Raw genomic sequence first — 16,801 nt, 5'->3', positions numbered from 1 at the left:
TTTGAAATAGTTTAACAGTTTAAAGAATTAAAGTAGTTTAAGAAGTTTGAAACAGTTAGCATAGATAGATAACTACTTTTACAGTTGAAGTCAGAATTATTAGCCCACCTTTGATTTTGTTTTTCAAATATTTCCCAAATGATGTTTAACAGAGCAAGGAAATTTTCACAGTATGTCTGATAATATTTTTTCTTCTGGAGAAAGTCTTATTTGTTTTATTTTAGCTAGAATAAAAGCAGTTTTAAATTTTTTAAAAGCCATTTTAACGCCAAAATTATTAGCCCCTTTAAGCTATATTTTTTTGATAGTCTACAGAACAAACCATCATTATACAATAACTTGCCTAACTACCCTAACCTGCCTAGTTAACCTAATTAATATTGCACTGATTCACTTATTTGAACTGTACATACCCACTGCACATGGACATTTCTAATCATGTACACACCCACTGTACATATACATTTGTAATTATGTTGATCTATCTGCACACTTCTGATTACTAATAGCAACCTGTACATATATTCATTGTAAATCTCTGTTCATAGCTAATACAACCTGTAAATAATGTTTATAGTACATCCATCTGTAAATATCACCATAGTTTTTCTATAACTTCACTTTATAACTTATACCTATATCCTGCACTTGCTGCTATTGCACTGCTGGTTAGACCGAAACTGCATTTCGTTGCCTTGTACTTGCACATGTGTAATGACAATAAAGTTGAATCTAAAAAAAATCTAATCTAAATGTCACTTTAAGTCTTGAAAAATATCTAGTAAAATATTATTTATTGTCATCATGGCAAAAATAAAAGAAATTATTTACTAGAAATGAGTTATTAAAACTATTATGTTTAGAAATGTGCTGAAGAAATCTCTGCGTTAAACAGAAATTAGGGAAAAAATATACAGGGGGGCTAAAAATTCTGACTAACTATGTTAGCATGTTTCTAGTATGAATTGACATGTTTATTGCTAGGCAGTTAATAGGGGTTTCTGAGTGTTTGCCAAGTTGTTGCCAAGGTGTTCTGAATGGTTGCTAAGGCATTGCTAGGGTGTTCTGAGTGGTTCCGAAGGTGATGCTAGGCGGTTATTAGGGTGTTCTGAGTGGTTGCTAGGTGTTGCTAGCATGGTTTGACTGGTTGTTAAAGCATTGCTAGGTTATTCTGAGTGGCTGCTAGGTGGTTTCTAAATTGTCGCTATGCGGTTGCTAGGGTTCTGAGTAGTTTCTAAGGCATTGCTAGGGTGTTTTATGTGGTTGCTAAGATGTTGCTAGGATGTTCTGAGTGGTAACTAAGGCATTGCTAGGTGGTTGCTAAGGTGTTCTAGGTCCTTGCTAAGGTGTTGCTAGGGTGTTTTGAGTGGTTGTTAGGCGGTTGCTAAGACATTGTTAGGTTGCTGCTAAGGTGTTTCTAGGTGGTTTGTAGGGTATTCTGAGTGGTTGCTAAGGCAATGCTAGGGTGTTCTGAGTGGCTGCTAAGGTGTTGCTGGGCGGTAGCTAAATGTTTTAGGTCATTGCTAAGGTGTTGCTAGGTGGTTTCTAGGGTGTTCTGAATGGTTGCTAAGGCATTGTTAGGTAGTTGCAAGGGTGTTCTGAGTGGTTGCTAAGGTGTTGCTAGCCAGTTGCTAAGGTGTTCTAGGTCATTGCTAGGGTGTTCTGAGTGGTTGCTATGCAGTTGCTAACATACAATAGCATGGTTCTAGTATGAATTAACATGTTGCTAGCATGTTTCTAACATAAACCAGCATGTTGCTAGCATGAATTTAGAATGAATTAGCATATTGCTAGTATGATTAGCATGTTTGTTAGGATGTTTTTAGTATGGCCTGGTACGTTGTTAGTATGATTATTATGTTAGTATGTTTGTAGTATGGATCAGTATATTGTTGGTATGGATTGATATAGTTAGAATGTTTCTAGTATGATTTTAGTATGTTGGTAAGTTATTAGTATGTTTCCAGTATGGATTAGTGTATTCTTAGTATGTTGTTAGTATGTCCAATGTAAAGTCAAAGGCAGTTTTTTTTACAATGGAAGTCTATGGGACAGTTGCTGAGGTGCCGTAAGTGGTTGCTAGGGTGTGGCTAGTAAGCTGAAAGGTCATCAGTGATTGGCAGATTGGTAGTCTGAGTCAAACCTTAAAGTTCACAAAGTTTGGTCCAATGTTAAGTCAATGGGACTTTTCTGAATTTTTCGGTTCAGTTTTGGGAAAAGTTTTGGAGGTTTGAAGTTAGTTTGGTGGTTGTAGTATGAACGGTCTAGGAGATGCGTTCTTAAAATAGTCTCAGAAGAATAAAACAAAAGAATAATACGTTTATGTAGTTTAACAGTATGTTGGCTCTCTCAAGCCACCATGATACATAAAATAAATAATTACCCTCATATAAATTAAGTAAACCAAACCAAAACACACAAAAAAGTATGGTTTGCTTGCATTGTGAGTCGCAGAAATTAAGAACATTTCCACATTTATCAAAACAAATTCCAATCTTTCCATGTAAACTGTAGGGGAGATTTTCAAAGGCTGCAACTCATCCGAACTCTGAGATCCACTCAAAAATCAGAGGTCTACTGGAAGATTTCAAGTTTTAAATCACTCGTCTGCCCAGCATGATACAGCTCGGTATCCACTGTGATTCATGTGGCTTAATGGACAGGGATCACCAAGTATGTATAAGCTTAGGCAAAAGTCATACTGGGTCTGCAATATCTTTACAAGGTATTCATGCACCTCTCTCCAAAGACATCTGGGCATTAACATAGTATATAAAATAGGTTACCTGCTTCTTCATGGCATTCTGGATTGTTTTTTTTTTTAACCAATGCAGAACAGTCTCTTTGGAGTCCAGTAAAATCTATGTAAAATTTTAAACTGTATAAGACGTGTTCTAACATCTCTAGACATTAATTTTAAATCCACAGCTATTATCCCACGGTTCTCGTCTTCAAATATGCATCCCAATTCTTTACCCTATATTATCTTGACTGCAGAACTGATATTTTGACTCGTTTGACTAATTAGTGCGTAATATTTAGAAGCTTCAAGGCCAGTACCTATAATATTATGGACCATGTTATCAATATTTTTATCCTAAGGAGAATTTGAAGAGGAGCCAAAATTATTTCTTTTTTATCAATTTAAGTGAAATAAAAATAATTAAGTTGACCCCAAAAAAAATCTCAATTGTGAATTCAGCTCATTATAAATAAGATGTTTTTTTTTAATAAGATGTCCATTTACAAGTGGGTATTTTAGTAAAATGCTAATTATTATTTACATCCATGAATTTCTAATAACCATAAGAACTTTGGAGTGACTGAAGGCCACTGTAAAGCCCATGACCTGCTCCTGTTAAGTTTTTGCCTCACATATTCTACTTCTTCGGAACCACTATTAAATTGTTATCCTTTGTTGCAACACCATTTATTGAAATTTATAAATATTTTTTATAAATATTTATTAATATCTATCATTTATTGATATGTCCAACAAGTTATAAAATATTACATATCATAAAATATATAGCACTATGACGATAAGTGTCCAGCAAAGTAGATACATTTTTTGCTACATAGGACATTAAGGTACAATTCAATAAAAACGCTTTAAGAAACAAAACAGGAAAAAAAAAAAAAAAAAAAAAAAAAAAAGAATTAAAAGAATTAAAGTTAATGACACATTTTCTCATACGTCAGACTTCAGTGTTTTTTGCTGCCTATTTGTGAACAACCCTTAAGCATTCATTCCATCTGCCATTTACGATAAGTGAGTTCAGGTTTAACTTTGGTCATTATGGATTTCAAGGACTTCTAACTCACCAACAACACATCCTACATCTTGGTGTGCTTTTTCTCTTGTTTTCCTTTTCCCATCCTCCTCCTGCCCATGTTTTTGTTTTTTTGTTTCAGCCTCTGATAAAGCAAGACCATGTCGAAGCAACTGGTGGCGGTGCAGTGACCCTGATTGTGAACCACTGGTTGTAGAACCACCATTGTCTGCCAAAAAAAAAAAAACTTATATGATCAAGTCATGTAACAAAACTAAGGTACTAAAATGTCTAATAAGACCTGTAACGATTGAAAGGATCTCCTGAATATTATGTTACTGTTAAAATGATAAAAAAAAATTAAATATTGTGCAGCTGTATCAGTTACAGAGGGTGGTAATGTAATTAAATAAATAAAAAAAATAGCACATTTCCCCCTAATGGCCATCACTCACCTTCCTCATCCGTTGTCTCAGGAGATGCAGTCTTGCTCTTTTTTTGCTCCTCTTCTTTGGTGCTCTCTGAACGCTCATCAGAGCTGGACTCCAGCTCTGAGTCGGAGGATAGGTTAGCTCTGATCTGAGCCAGCAGAATCTGCCTCGCAATTCTTTACAGAACAAGTAATGGGATGAAGCAGTAAAGTGAGCGTGGAGAGAGAAAGGGGATAAGGAGAAAAGAGAGAGGGACAAATTGTGAGGTGGGTGACAGATGAACTTAAATGTATTAATGCATCTTTCTCCCATCACTTAAATCATTTTTATGAAAATGACATCCCATCCCACTGTTCTGAATAGTTTCCGAAATAAAAAAGCACTTCTATTATCAGTATATTCATTTAAACCAAAAAAAAATGCAATCAAGCAATTATTTAATGAATAATCTCACAAACTAATGCAAAATCCCTTTATTAACAAATGAAAAGTTAAAAGGGAGATGAAAAACGGTAGATGAGGCCTTCTCTTCACTTGTACAAAAGCAGACTTGGCACCACTGAATATGACATACTGAATGAATTACCCAAAAATAAATCAACACCAAAATGTACACACAAAACGCAGAGGCTGTGGTGACTGTGGTATAAACTTTTATTACAACTACACTTCTTTTACACTCCTTAATTATTTACAAACTTCGCAAATGCATGTAATAATTATGAAAAGGCTCTCTGTAAAACAATTTAATAAAACAATAAATACTTCAAACCAAAAATATTAGCATGCAATAAATACTCAAGCTTTTAGGCTTTCTGAAGTCCAAATGAAAGTATGAGGAATCCACATGAAAGACAACAAACTGAAAAGTTCACCAAACAATGGGGTGAATAAAAATTAAAATAAAAAAGGGCTGGCCTTAATGTTTAATCGGAAGCATGTTACTTAATGTTAGGCAGGGTTCCCACTCTGTCCAGGATAATTTTTCAATTTTCCAAGTCAATTATTGTGAGCAACACCTATTATATTTCAGCAATACGTCTGTGGCCTGCTGTCGTTCTGGAGCCGTTCATCGGTTTCCAAACAAGTTGAGTTGTTCATCTGTTTCCAGAAATTATAAAACAGTTTACACTTCTGCACTTACAGTGGAAGTCTTTCAAATCATATTTATAAAGCAGGAAGTTTGTAGCAAAAGAATTCATTTAAACTGGAAAGTACAAGGTTTAGTAATTGTGAACATTATTCAGAAGATAATAATCAGAATTTGATCATATTCTGATCTGATAGCACCAGTCCCATGCTAAACGCATGTTATATTAAAGTGTTATGGTTATGGAGACAAATGTGATCATCAAAAGGCCACAGATCTGCTGTATTTAACTTGTAACTTTTTTAAAATCATAAAAATGAATCAAATTAAGAGGTGATATACCTACTGAGGTATTGCGGTTATTGGCATGGTTCCAAATGCACAGCTAACATGAAGTAGCTGTTCATTATTGTAAACAGAGAAGCTTCCGGAAGATTTAAACAGTTCACTACAAAACCTGGTTAAAAAAAATAAATAGAAAAAAGATTGAAAATAATTATAATGTTTTGCAATACTAATGAGTGATATCGAAGCGAAGAACAGAAATGACGGTGAATGTGCAGACTATGACGTGCACTTGCTTATGACAATGCACAGGCAAAATGATAGAACAACACGATATGACTCTGCGACGCCATTCATGACTGAATACATGAGAACTGACCGCAGTTCCACGTCCCGGTCGATCGCTCCCAGGATCTCTTCATTTTACGAAAACGATGTCAGTGATACAGTGAACCAGTTTGATTAAGAGCTTACAGTAAAGACATTTTCCAGGACAATTACATACATTTCCCATCGCTTATCCATTACTGGAAAATCGCATTACAAAATTCAAGGTTTTCCAGGTTCTCCAGGATGCGTGGGAACCCTGTTAAGCTACAGAAAAAGAGACGAAACGGGGAAAAAAAACACAGAAGAGAAAGAACAAATAAATAGGTGTTTGTTGCCTCTCTGTAAGAACCATGCAAATAACACAAACCTCTCATGTGAGAGTGAAACTACACTCTTCATCCTCAATCACAGTGTCTAACCACTGACTACACAAATCTTATAGGGCCTGAAAGAGCATCATCACTGCCACCAGCTGCTGCCCAATGTACAGTCCAACACAATGCAAGCCAAGAAGCACTAACCACACATTTGCGCCTACATTTGATCCATTACGTGTATTAAAAAGGGGCAAATGAGAGAAATAACATCACCCGGTCTAAAGTATACATTGTGTAAGTGAGCACGATTGCTCAAAGATTCAGAGCACCAAACGCTGGTCCAATCTAAGCTACCTTTCTGAACCACAAATGTAAAAACATCTACGTGTGCTAGAGTCAAGTTCACCCGTCCCTCACATCTCCAATGCCTGACCTCAATCACCTTCTGCTAAAATAAACAGCACTCTCGAACACAATATTGACATTCTCGCCACTTCACGAGAACTGAAATACTGCGTGAACGTTTTGAAAATGAAATACGATATGAACCACATAAAATGAACCAATAGTTAACTCTAAGACAAAAAAAGGTAACTTATTCAAGAAGGCAGTTCAGACTAAGGCATTAACATCGCTTTAGCGTCTACAAGCAGAAAACCCAGCTGGATTAATCTCCTGAAACAACAAACAACCACCTTCATCAAACGCTAATACTGTACTACTGCCTCCTATGTCTACGCAACATTGTGTTGACGTGAATACCACCAACAATTACATTTGACTGCCAATAACATAAGTGTTATGTGAAACTACTGTAACACCTACCGTTAGCAAACCACACAGCCTTTGTTCTGACTGACCGAAAACATTACAGCATGAGAACCAGGAAGCTGAGCCCTAAAACACAAACACACACACAAGAAGTCTGTCTTACTGAACAGAGGATCCATCAGATCCAGGCAAAGAGATACAGACTCGTTCTACACTCTTAAAGCTTTATTAGCGGCAGAGACAGTAATGAGCACAGTGTGGCTTTCAGGGAATTCTGCCAAACACATGCAATGGTGTGTGTGTGTGTCGAAGTAAAATACAATAACGAGAGATTCTCCTGAGTTATTACTTTATACTGCGTGAAGAAACTGTGGGGAAATAAATATTGGACGGTTTTGATTGAGCGAAACCAGCTTGTTTTTTTGTGAGAGAGAGGAGAAGCCCTGTCTAGCGGCAGTGCATGTGGATGTATGGGATGCTTGCGTGCTTTTAAACGGGGTTTGGATCAAAGCTCTTGCTGTAGTGGGATTGAGACAGCCGAAGTCCAGTGGAGAAGGCCTGTGCAGGGAAAATGTGTGTGGCCCTGGTGTAGACAGAATCGTACCTATTTTCTAAATCATCGTCCTCCACAGACAAAGGAGGACCTGTAGGGATGTCCATCTCATCACCTGTGAATAGACAGAATGAATGAATGATTAAAATCAAACCCACTTGCTTGACAAACAGCAGGAAAAAAATAAGAAATTAATCTTCTGCATTATTTACTGACTCCAGGTTTAGATCAAACCAAAATAAAAATCCTGCCATCCTTTTTTTTTTTTATCATGTCAGCGCGAAATCTATCAAGTTACTCATTTATCTTTATAACCAATGAGGTTAGATATGGGTAGATGTGTTTGAACTTCTGTTTATGTTCTGATTTTCAGTGTTTTTATGGGAATAAGTCAAAAATCTGTAAACACAATGTTATACACAGCTTCAAATTAATTTATTTTATTTCTTTATCAACATTTAAATTTGGGCTCAAATGTCGGCACAGAAACCGCTCAAATTTAATTAAAAAAAAAATCTTAATTTGTGCTTAAAAGTTGAAAAAATGTCAAGCAGGGTATATGCAGGAATCCTAAAGGTAATTTGAATACCTTTTTAAAGACCTTTTCAGAATCTTTTAAGACCTCATCGCCACTTCAAGTTCTAATCAGCATCAAATCTTTAATGTAATAAACTGTTGTAGTTAAATAAATCAACGTAGCACAACCATGCAACAGAACTCAGATAAGCTTGGAGGAAACAAAGCTTGGAATAATAGATTAAACCAAAGGCAAGATTTTTTTAAAATATCTGACACATTTACCTTTACTATCCCAATAACAAACATGTACGTCGAGCTGCTGCTTCTTTGTTGACTGATTGAGAGACTCGTGGAACATCAACAAAGCTGGCTCGTTTGTGTTAGTCAACGAGCTGCTGCTTAAAGTAGGGTGCTAGCCCAAATCTCATGATGTAACCAGTTTTGTCCTTATCACAGGTGAATGTCTTAGCTATGTTGTAATCCAGAAACATCAACTTAAAAATATCTGAAATGTCTTCGTTCGAGCTCATCGAGTGATTCACCGCAGTGTAAAAGTGCCCAGATAACTTCCGCGCGCAATGTTGATGTGCTGCACATAGCCACCCTAATGTCGGGGCAGAGGTTGCTGTTGTAGCTGTTTTGACAAGTTCAGCTGTTGTGTTGGTAGTGGTGTGGCTGATGTTGCATAAAAACTGGCGATGGACAGCTGCAGCTGTTCTCTGCAGCCAACAGGAGCCTTGTGGCTAGCACCCTGCATGTTGGACTTTACAGTGTTTATGCCCATCAATGATATACTAATTTTCTTTTTACAATACTTACAGTAGGCCTCGAGGATGTTTTCAGTGACAGGCTTCAGCCACCGTTTAAACTTCTCTTGCTCCAATCAGGATAACATAAACTTACATTTACCCATTTTGTCATATGTTTCGCTCTATGGTTTTGCTACATGTGGAGAGTGTCACATGCCGGACCTGCCCTGGCCCAAACCAATCGCGTGGATCAAGCACGCCGTTGTTAATATTAGGAGGAAAATAAATACATTTATGCTTTTTTTGGAGTCAACCACTTTGGACAACGCTTGAACAAAATTTAAGACCTCGTAAAAACATGATTAAGGCATTTTAATACCTTTTAAGGGCCTTAATTTTCTCAATCAATTTATCAACTTTTAATAATTTTAAGACCCTGTAGACACCCTGAATCGGTCTGAAACAACTTGACAATTTTCATTTTGGCATGAACTATCCTATTAATAAACTGAACAACTTATTTTCACACACTTACCAGAAGACTGCTGGAAATTTCCAGAGCCCAGCAATGTGACATCCTCGGTCAGTGGTTTGATCCTCTGATCATCGGAGTCGCTGCTTGGCCCACTCTCTAGTTCCTGACCTCCCACCTCACTGGACGAACTCCCGCTCTGTGCAGTCATTCTGGCCACTTTGCGGGCTCGTCCCCTGGTCATTCTGACTGTCGCCCCCTGGTCCTGGGAGCCTCTTCTTGAAGACGCAGAAGAGGATGATGAAGATGATGAAGATCTCTCTTTGAGATTGCGCTTTCGTGAGCCTCTGTCTGGCGGTGTGGTTTTTACCAGTCCAAAGAGCCGCTGCTTTCTGACATGCTGGTTTCCATCTTCTGCGTCCCAACTGCTGCCCACCAAACCCTCTTCCTCACTGTTTGCCATAGCTGCGGCAGTCTGGAGCAGCACTTCAGGCACTTCATCAGAATCAGAGTCATCTTCAGCTACACCGGCATGCTCAGCAGTCGGCTTGGAGTTTGTTCGGCGGCGGCGTGGTGTGGTTTTCACACGTGGAGAACGTTTATTCTCCTCTGATAAATGACTTTTTGGGTCATCTTGGTCCTCCAATTCTTCCTCGTCTTCTTCATCATTATTATCACAATAATTCTCCACCTGCTCTCCACTCTCTGTCATTTCCTCCATCTCCTTCTCCATCTCAACCTTAGTGCCACTCTCTTCCAGTGCATCATCCGTCACCCCAATATTTTGTTCATCGGGTGGTGGAAGAATGATAGGTGTAGTAGTATTGCTGATGGGTTTTGGGCTGACAGGTACAGGTGTGAGTTTGACCACAAGCTCTTTAGTGAGCTCAGAGCTCTGTTCTAATACAGCCTTCCTTCGTCTACTCTTCGCTCTGGACTTGTTGTCTCTACGTTTGGACCCAGTCAGCTCATGGTCCAGGGCTTCCTGAAATTATCAATTATTAGACATAATTATAACAAATTCACATGAATCTGTAATCAGAAAAAAGTATTAGTTTCCATAATAATATCTAAATAGAATGTCTATCATCTTCAACAGTGATGAGAAATATTCTCTTAGCACCAAATCAGCACAACAGAACAATCTGTGAAAGATTGTGTGACTGGATTAAAAGACAAAGAGGATTCTTTAAAGCTACAAATGTACTTTTGTCCAAATGTTTTAAACTCTTTAAAATACATGTAGATTGCAAACTTTCAGCCTGTTATGGTTATACAATAACTCCACAAATCTCATGCATTCTCAACTTTTGCGCTGATCAACTATGCTAACTGAACATTGCAGATCCTGCAATGTGACTATTGCAGACACACACATTGTGATATCGATGCTGAAACAATATATTGTGCAGCCTTACAACCCCCTATTAATATTTGGATAACATCTTTACACAACCGATTGGCCCTCAAGGGAGTCTTTATCTGCTCATAATTCTGTGTGAACACAACGTCTTTAAAACTGTCCGTATAAATAGATCATTTTCAGGTTTGGTTTCTGTGTAAAAATACCTCCATGCTCAAATTTAACACTTTAGTATCAATAATAATTATCAATAGTATTGATAATAAGTATCAAAGCACCCTATGATAGTTCAAATGTTAAAATACCAAAAACACCCAAGTATATTCTAAAATGATTAATCTTTGTTTAGAGCATTTAATTTGTATTCTATTACAGCTTAATGGTAATGAATATTTATATTTAATGATTGATTAGTCATGAACTTATTTATATGTAGCATTCTGATGGATCCAAAATTAAAGTTTAATGGTTGGTCAAAATATCCCTCAATCTCTTAACTGGCAAATCATTTGCTGATAAACAAAAATCACTACATGAATAAATTAACATTTCTTTTCACCTGTAATGCTCTGTTGGCTGCTTGCAAATCATCCAGTACAGCTCGAAACATCCTAAGCTGTCCAATTCTCTCTAGTTTTCCTTCGTCGTCTTTTTCACTTTGAACGACTGCCTTGAAGGAATGGCTCAGAGATGTGGTAACATCTACAAAGCGTTGCATTCGTTGATAAAGGCCTGCAGAGGGTACGGGTCCACCTCCTGGTCCCAATAGGTCGGCTGCACCACGACCCCCCTTAGCTCTCCCCCGAACAGAGTTCGGCTCATTACGGGAGGCTCGTTTCTGAGCCTGCTCCAGGTTCTCGAGAACAGAGTCACAGGACAACACCAGCTCTACCAATGGCTCTGGACTGCACACATAACAGTACCACTTCCTCTCCTCCTCCAGGATGGTGGACAGCTCCTTCCTCCCCAGGTTTCGCAGCACACATTTCTTACAGAAAGCATTACTGCAGTAGTCGCACCCGATTAGACTGCCTCCCTCAGCACACCACCTGAATAAACAGAGTTAGAGAATTGATTTCACATTTCCAAATAAGTGAATACTAAGTGCACCCTTATCAAAACTTTTCACCAATATGACATGCTTAAGTGTCTCTAAAAAAAACTGGCCAATTAAATAAAAACTAAAAAACTAAAAAAAAAAATAATAAAAAAAAAAAATAAATAAAAAAAAAAAAATCACAAAAACAATTGAGCAGAGCTGAGATTGTCAAGCACATCTTGTCAGGAAAGCAGAGTAGTGCAAACAGAAGTAAATCACATTCGAAGGCCAAAGGGCACTCCTGCATGAAATCTCCAAATATCCACAAAAAGAAACCCAGAAAAAAAAGAAAAAAAAAAAAAAACGCCATAGCATTTTATTATAAACAGAAGATTACATTGTTTTCACTGATTCAGAATGATTAAATGGACTGGGGAGTAACAAAATACATGTAACAGCATTAGGTATTAAAAATCCAAAATATAAACCTTTGTACTTCGTTAGAATTACATTTTAAAGAGGTGGCAATCAAGTTACAGTTACATATATGAAACATGTACATGAAATGTATTTTAGATCACCAAAGTGATTTTTTTTTTCATTTAAATTGAATTTCTTAACTTGATGTTTAAGTTAACATGGGGATTTTAACCAAAACTGATTCCTAGTTAAAAAAAAAACTGTGCAGTCTATTGATTTAGCAACACAAAAATGGGCGACACAAAGCCATTCATAGAACGCATTTCTCCTGTAGAAATACAAAGTATTTCACTTATAAATCTGAGTAAGTGTAATCTATTTACAGTGGCAATCTACAGCGTAATCCATGCCTACCTGCAACAAAAACTCTATCAGCATAAAAGGATTCAACTGAATTCTCCCATAATTTACGTTGTATTCACATGTATAACATGTCTATAAACGCTTATAGAGCCAAACAATAGCTTCATGGGTTTTACAGATGAAATTGAAGTCCTAGTAGAAGCTGTGGTCACGAATAACTTTATTTGCAAGCATATTTGTGTAAAAAACAAAACAAAAGCGATTTAACATGGTTGTATTGAACATAATACATTTCATTTAAGAGGGTTAAGTACTAAAACAGATATTGTCCGAAGTTCAGAGTCTGGATTTTTCAAAAGCTGATCATTATGGTGCAACAAAGGCTATCCCAATTCAATTGCAGCTTTGAAATGTATCCTTCATTTCTCAGGCAATGCATGACTTTCTATTTACATAATTTGTTTGTTAAGTCAGGTTGTGAACAAAAGCGGATTAATATCACATTCAAAAAGCACAGCAGTGAATCAACAGCAGCTATCTATGGCAGTTGATAGGTTCAAGATCAATCCTTTGTAGGCCAGACCACTCCATTAAAGCTCAGTTCAGTCACTTGGTGGACGAAGGAATAAAGCCTCTGAATTGGGACGCAACTAATGCCATTGTATACAGTAGTCAACATTTGAAGCGAATCACCACCTTTTGGTTAAACTTTAAAACTCACTTATTTACTCGTAGAAATACACTGAACTACATACACCACTCAAAAAACCCACAATGCTAGTAATTTACTCATGTACCTGCATTGCTCGTCCATGCCCTCAGAATCCTTGCTGATGTCATCACTCATATAATACTTAAAACAACTCTGCAAGAAAGCATATAGATTAGTACAAAACTCTGCAGAATAAATTACTAGTTATCAATCAAACGGGCAAATATCTAGTACTTGATGCGATTATGAGAAAAATTTTTATTTTGTATTTATTAAGAGTTTAACATCTATTTTATATTTACATTTAACGCACATTACTGTACAGACTCTCTTATACATACCTTGCAGATGAGTACTTTAAGCATAGGGTGTCTATAGACAGAATCACGTTGGAAGTGATTAACCTGCTGACCGCACGCGCTACAGTTTACCCTCTCCAGCTCATATCCACCTAACACACACAAACAATTCAAACAGTTTATCCATATACCAAACACGCAAGGCTAACTCATCATGGAAAGGTCAGGAAATTCAGCTGCAACTTTGAGTTTTCCTCTGCACAGGAAATTATTGTGTAAGATCTGGTGTCAAAGTTAGCTGACAAACTGACTTTAATTACTAAATTGATTGTTTCATGTGCATTGCAATGTGGTCTATTGAGAACGGGTGCTTGAGGAAAATTTATGTCAGATTTTCATAAACATTTATAGTAAAAATTCCAACAGTCTTCAAATCCAAAATAGCAGTGGGCAATGATCTGACCAGTTTTGGCACAAGTAATTCTGTTTCACAATGACATTAAACGTACATGAAAGTTATAACATATCAAAAGTTAACTTCAACCAATCCTAAATGTAACAATATACATGATAGAGCAAAAATGTTACACCTTTAAGTTTATTCCTTACCTCTGCGCCGGTCAGCATTATCTCTGTGCTGCTTGTGAATGCGTCTAGAGCGGAATTCTGGACCACGGAAATCATCACGAGTTTCATTACACACTGGCTCTGGCAGCACAAAGACGGTCCCTGTGACATAAATGTAGGGTTCAAACACCACTTGTAATCTCCTCACATAATTAAAAAACATAAAAACATTACACAGGATTGACCGTGAGAATCAGCCTAATGAATCTGATAAGGGAATAGCACCTTTGGGTAGGAGGTTGGTGTCATGGTCACTTGAGTGGACCGATATCACATCCTCAGCTCCACTCTCAGATGAAACATCGGACTCGTTCATCCCGCTGTGCTTAGTGACAACAGTTGGTTTCCTGTAATAGTAAAGATTTACAAATGAGTTCACTCATTCAGAGCACAAAGCTATTTGCACCAGATACATCTCAATATTTGAGTCAAACCTTCTTGAACGAGATGACAACATTCCCACTTCTGAAGGGCCACCCGCCTGAAAAGACAACATAAGACACAAGTAAATTGAATGATAATGCAAAAAATATATATTAGTTACAGGGATAGATTTATTCATAACTATATCAGTTATATTTAAAAAATTTTCTGGCAGATATCCGATACTTAAATCTACCTAGATTTTATTTCTCGCCTTATGTACAGACTTTTGTCATGGTAATGGATGCTGCACACTAGTGGTGGTAAGGAGAGACTGTCTTACACGATTGTAAAGCATTTTAGGTGTATGGCCATACACAATAAATACACTACATAAATGCACATTATAAATTAAATATTAAAAATAATACTTATTATACATTTTAAACGCTCCGCTGCAACAGAGCAGTCCACATGGGAAGCATGGTTGCAGTGCATTCAGTCGAGCGAGTAGGGGTGGCGTTTCCTTATAGCAGTTGAAATGGCTCCGCTGACGTCTCGGCAAAGCCTTTCGGCATAATGTTTACTTATGGGCCAATACAGATAATTTATTTACATATTTTTATATGCTGATATCAGCTAACTTCAATGGGGTATATGCACACAGATTTATTTTCAGCCAGGCAGCCAGCCTCAAGGCTTCCGGTGAACTGTCTTTTCATTATTAAATTGCCACGTTTAAGGTCAGATTTCTTGAAAAATCTGTATACTTTGCTGCCTGATAGATATACGATATGAAGTGGGTCCCAGGCTGGACAAGAAGCACTGCATTAAGTTACATTTTACCCCCACCATTTCTTTAAAATACGAGTTTATTTTACCCGAGTATTTTCAATAGAGTTTCTGCACTGGCTTGCTGGTCCAGACTTTATGAAATTGAAAATTCACATTATTCTTTTACTTTAAGTTCATAATTGGCTGAAAACACTAGCTGTGCATATACCCAATTGCATGCCAGTAATATTGTTCATGCTCAATAATTTATTCAATTTATGCTTTATTTACAATTACAAAAGGAAGCTCTTGTTGATCTATGAGAATATTGCCTACATTTCCAGTAAACAAAAAAAAAAAAAAAATTGGTGGTGGCTTGAAACATTTGTATTACTTTGATCTGAAACAAACTGAACGAACTTCAACAGTGAAATATATACTAAACTGAAATGAAGCTGTTTTAATTTACTAGACCTACACCAGCATTCTACACTACTCTTTTGTCTGCTGAATTGCTGGAATGTTACACAATTTGAAACATCATGGCTTTTACTCTCGTCATCATCAATGTTAAGCCACTTCGACAATCTACATCGTAAAAAGTATATTCCTATAGAAACGAAAACTAATTGAATGTTTTCACATTTTTAGGGTTGGGATACACCAAGCCAATAGGCGGCTGTTGGGATTTGTGAGTCTGTCAGTCCAGCTAGTTGGTTTGTGGTTTCTCCCACCAGGTTAACAAGGCATGATTTAACACGTCGAATCTACATTGGCGGAAAAGAGCATTCTGGTTATTCAGCAACAAATCAGAGCGCGAGTGTGAGAGAATAGTGACAGCAAGTAAACATTTCAAGTTAAAAAGGACCACAAGGGAGAAATCCCAAAAAGTTAAATGCTATCACCACAGCGCGTTACGCTCATTGTTTTCAAAATTTGTTTCGGTTTGCTCAACATACTAAGGTTCTTGTTGTCACTGCGCCATTCCAAACCAATCGACGGACCAGGCAGACAGCGCAGCCAGCAGCCGCCACCCCCTGGTGAGGGCGCAGAAGGCAGGCTGGGCCCTCAGTTTGCATCTGGACCAGAACCAAGCCCGCGCAACAAGAGAACAGGGTGGAACGGATACGGCTACGACTTTGCCGATCAGATGACTGACAACCGCATTCGGCCAAATGCACGGCCGATACATACCACCTGGACCGATGTGGGGCCAGACCCTGTCACTCCTAGACAGGCAGGGAGAATTGAGCGGGGGTGTTTGAGGCAATCAACGGTACCGTTGCGTGATGTGATCCATTTTGAGACGGGTACACATGGCTCTATTTACCATCGACGTGATGCGTCGGACATGAGTTGGACATACACGGCTTGACAACCGCCAGTCTGATATGCTATCTCCGGTTCAACCAAGCTGCACTTCGAAAACAACAACTGATTATGGACGTCTTCATCCCACGACTGCCTGTGGACCAAGTAACTGCCCACCATGGAAGCCCGTGACGCTCTGGCAGCTCTTCTTGACAACACTGACGCTCTTCGAGACGCCTT

At 37.7% G+C, this 16,801-nt stretch overlaps 1 protein-coding gene across 2 annotated transcripts in view; it reads right to left on the bottom strand.

Annotated features, from left to right (window-relative positions):
- Positions 1-16,801, bottom strand: part of LOC130229055 (transcriptional regulator ATRX-like) — a 42,396-nt gene that overhangs the window by 21,915 nt on the left and 3,680 nt on the right. For both annotated transcript variants that reach the window (XM_056457647.1, XM_056457648.1), the window contains exons 4-13: positions 14,548-14,594; positions 14,339-14,460; positions 14,096-14,215; positions 13,529-13,638; positions 13,273-13,340; positions 11,213-11,702; positions 9,354-10,275; positions 7,602-7,665; positions 4,229-4,380; positions 3,826-4,002 (exon numbers count right to left, since the gene is read on the bottom strand). In XM_056457647.1, coding sequence (XP_056313622.1) covers positions 3,826-4,002; positions 4,229-4,380; positions 7,602-7,665; positions 9,354-10,275; positions 11,213-11,702; positions 13,273-13,340; positions 13,529-13,638; positions 14,096-14,215; positions 14,339-14,460; positions 14,548-14,594 — 2,272 coding nt within the window. The remainder of the gene's footprint in view (positions 1-3,825; positions 4,003-4,228; positions 4,381-7,601; positions 7,666-9,353; positions 10,276-11,212; positions 11,703-13,272; positions 13,341-13,528; positions 13,639-14,095; positions 14,216-14,338; positions 14,461-14,547; positions 14,595-16,801) is intronic.

Source organism: Danio aesculapii, chromosome 5 (genome assembly GCF_903798145.1).
Source record: "Danio aesculapii chromosome 5, fDanAes4.1, whole genome shotgun sequence".
Lineage (NCBI taxonomy): Eukaryota > Metazoa > Chordata > Actinopteri > Cypriniformes > Danionidae > Danio > Danio aesculapii.
This window is presented reverse-complemented; position numbering and strand designations above follow the sequence as displayed.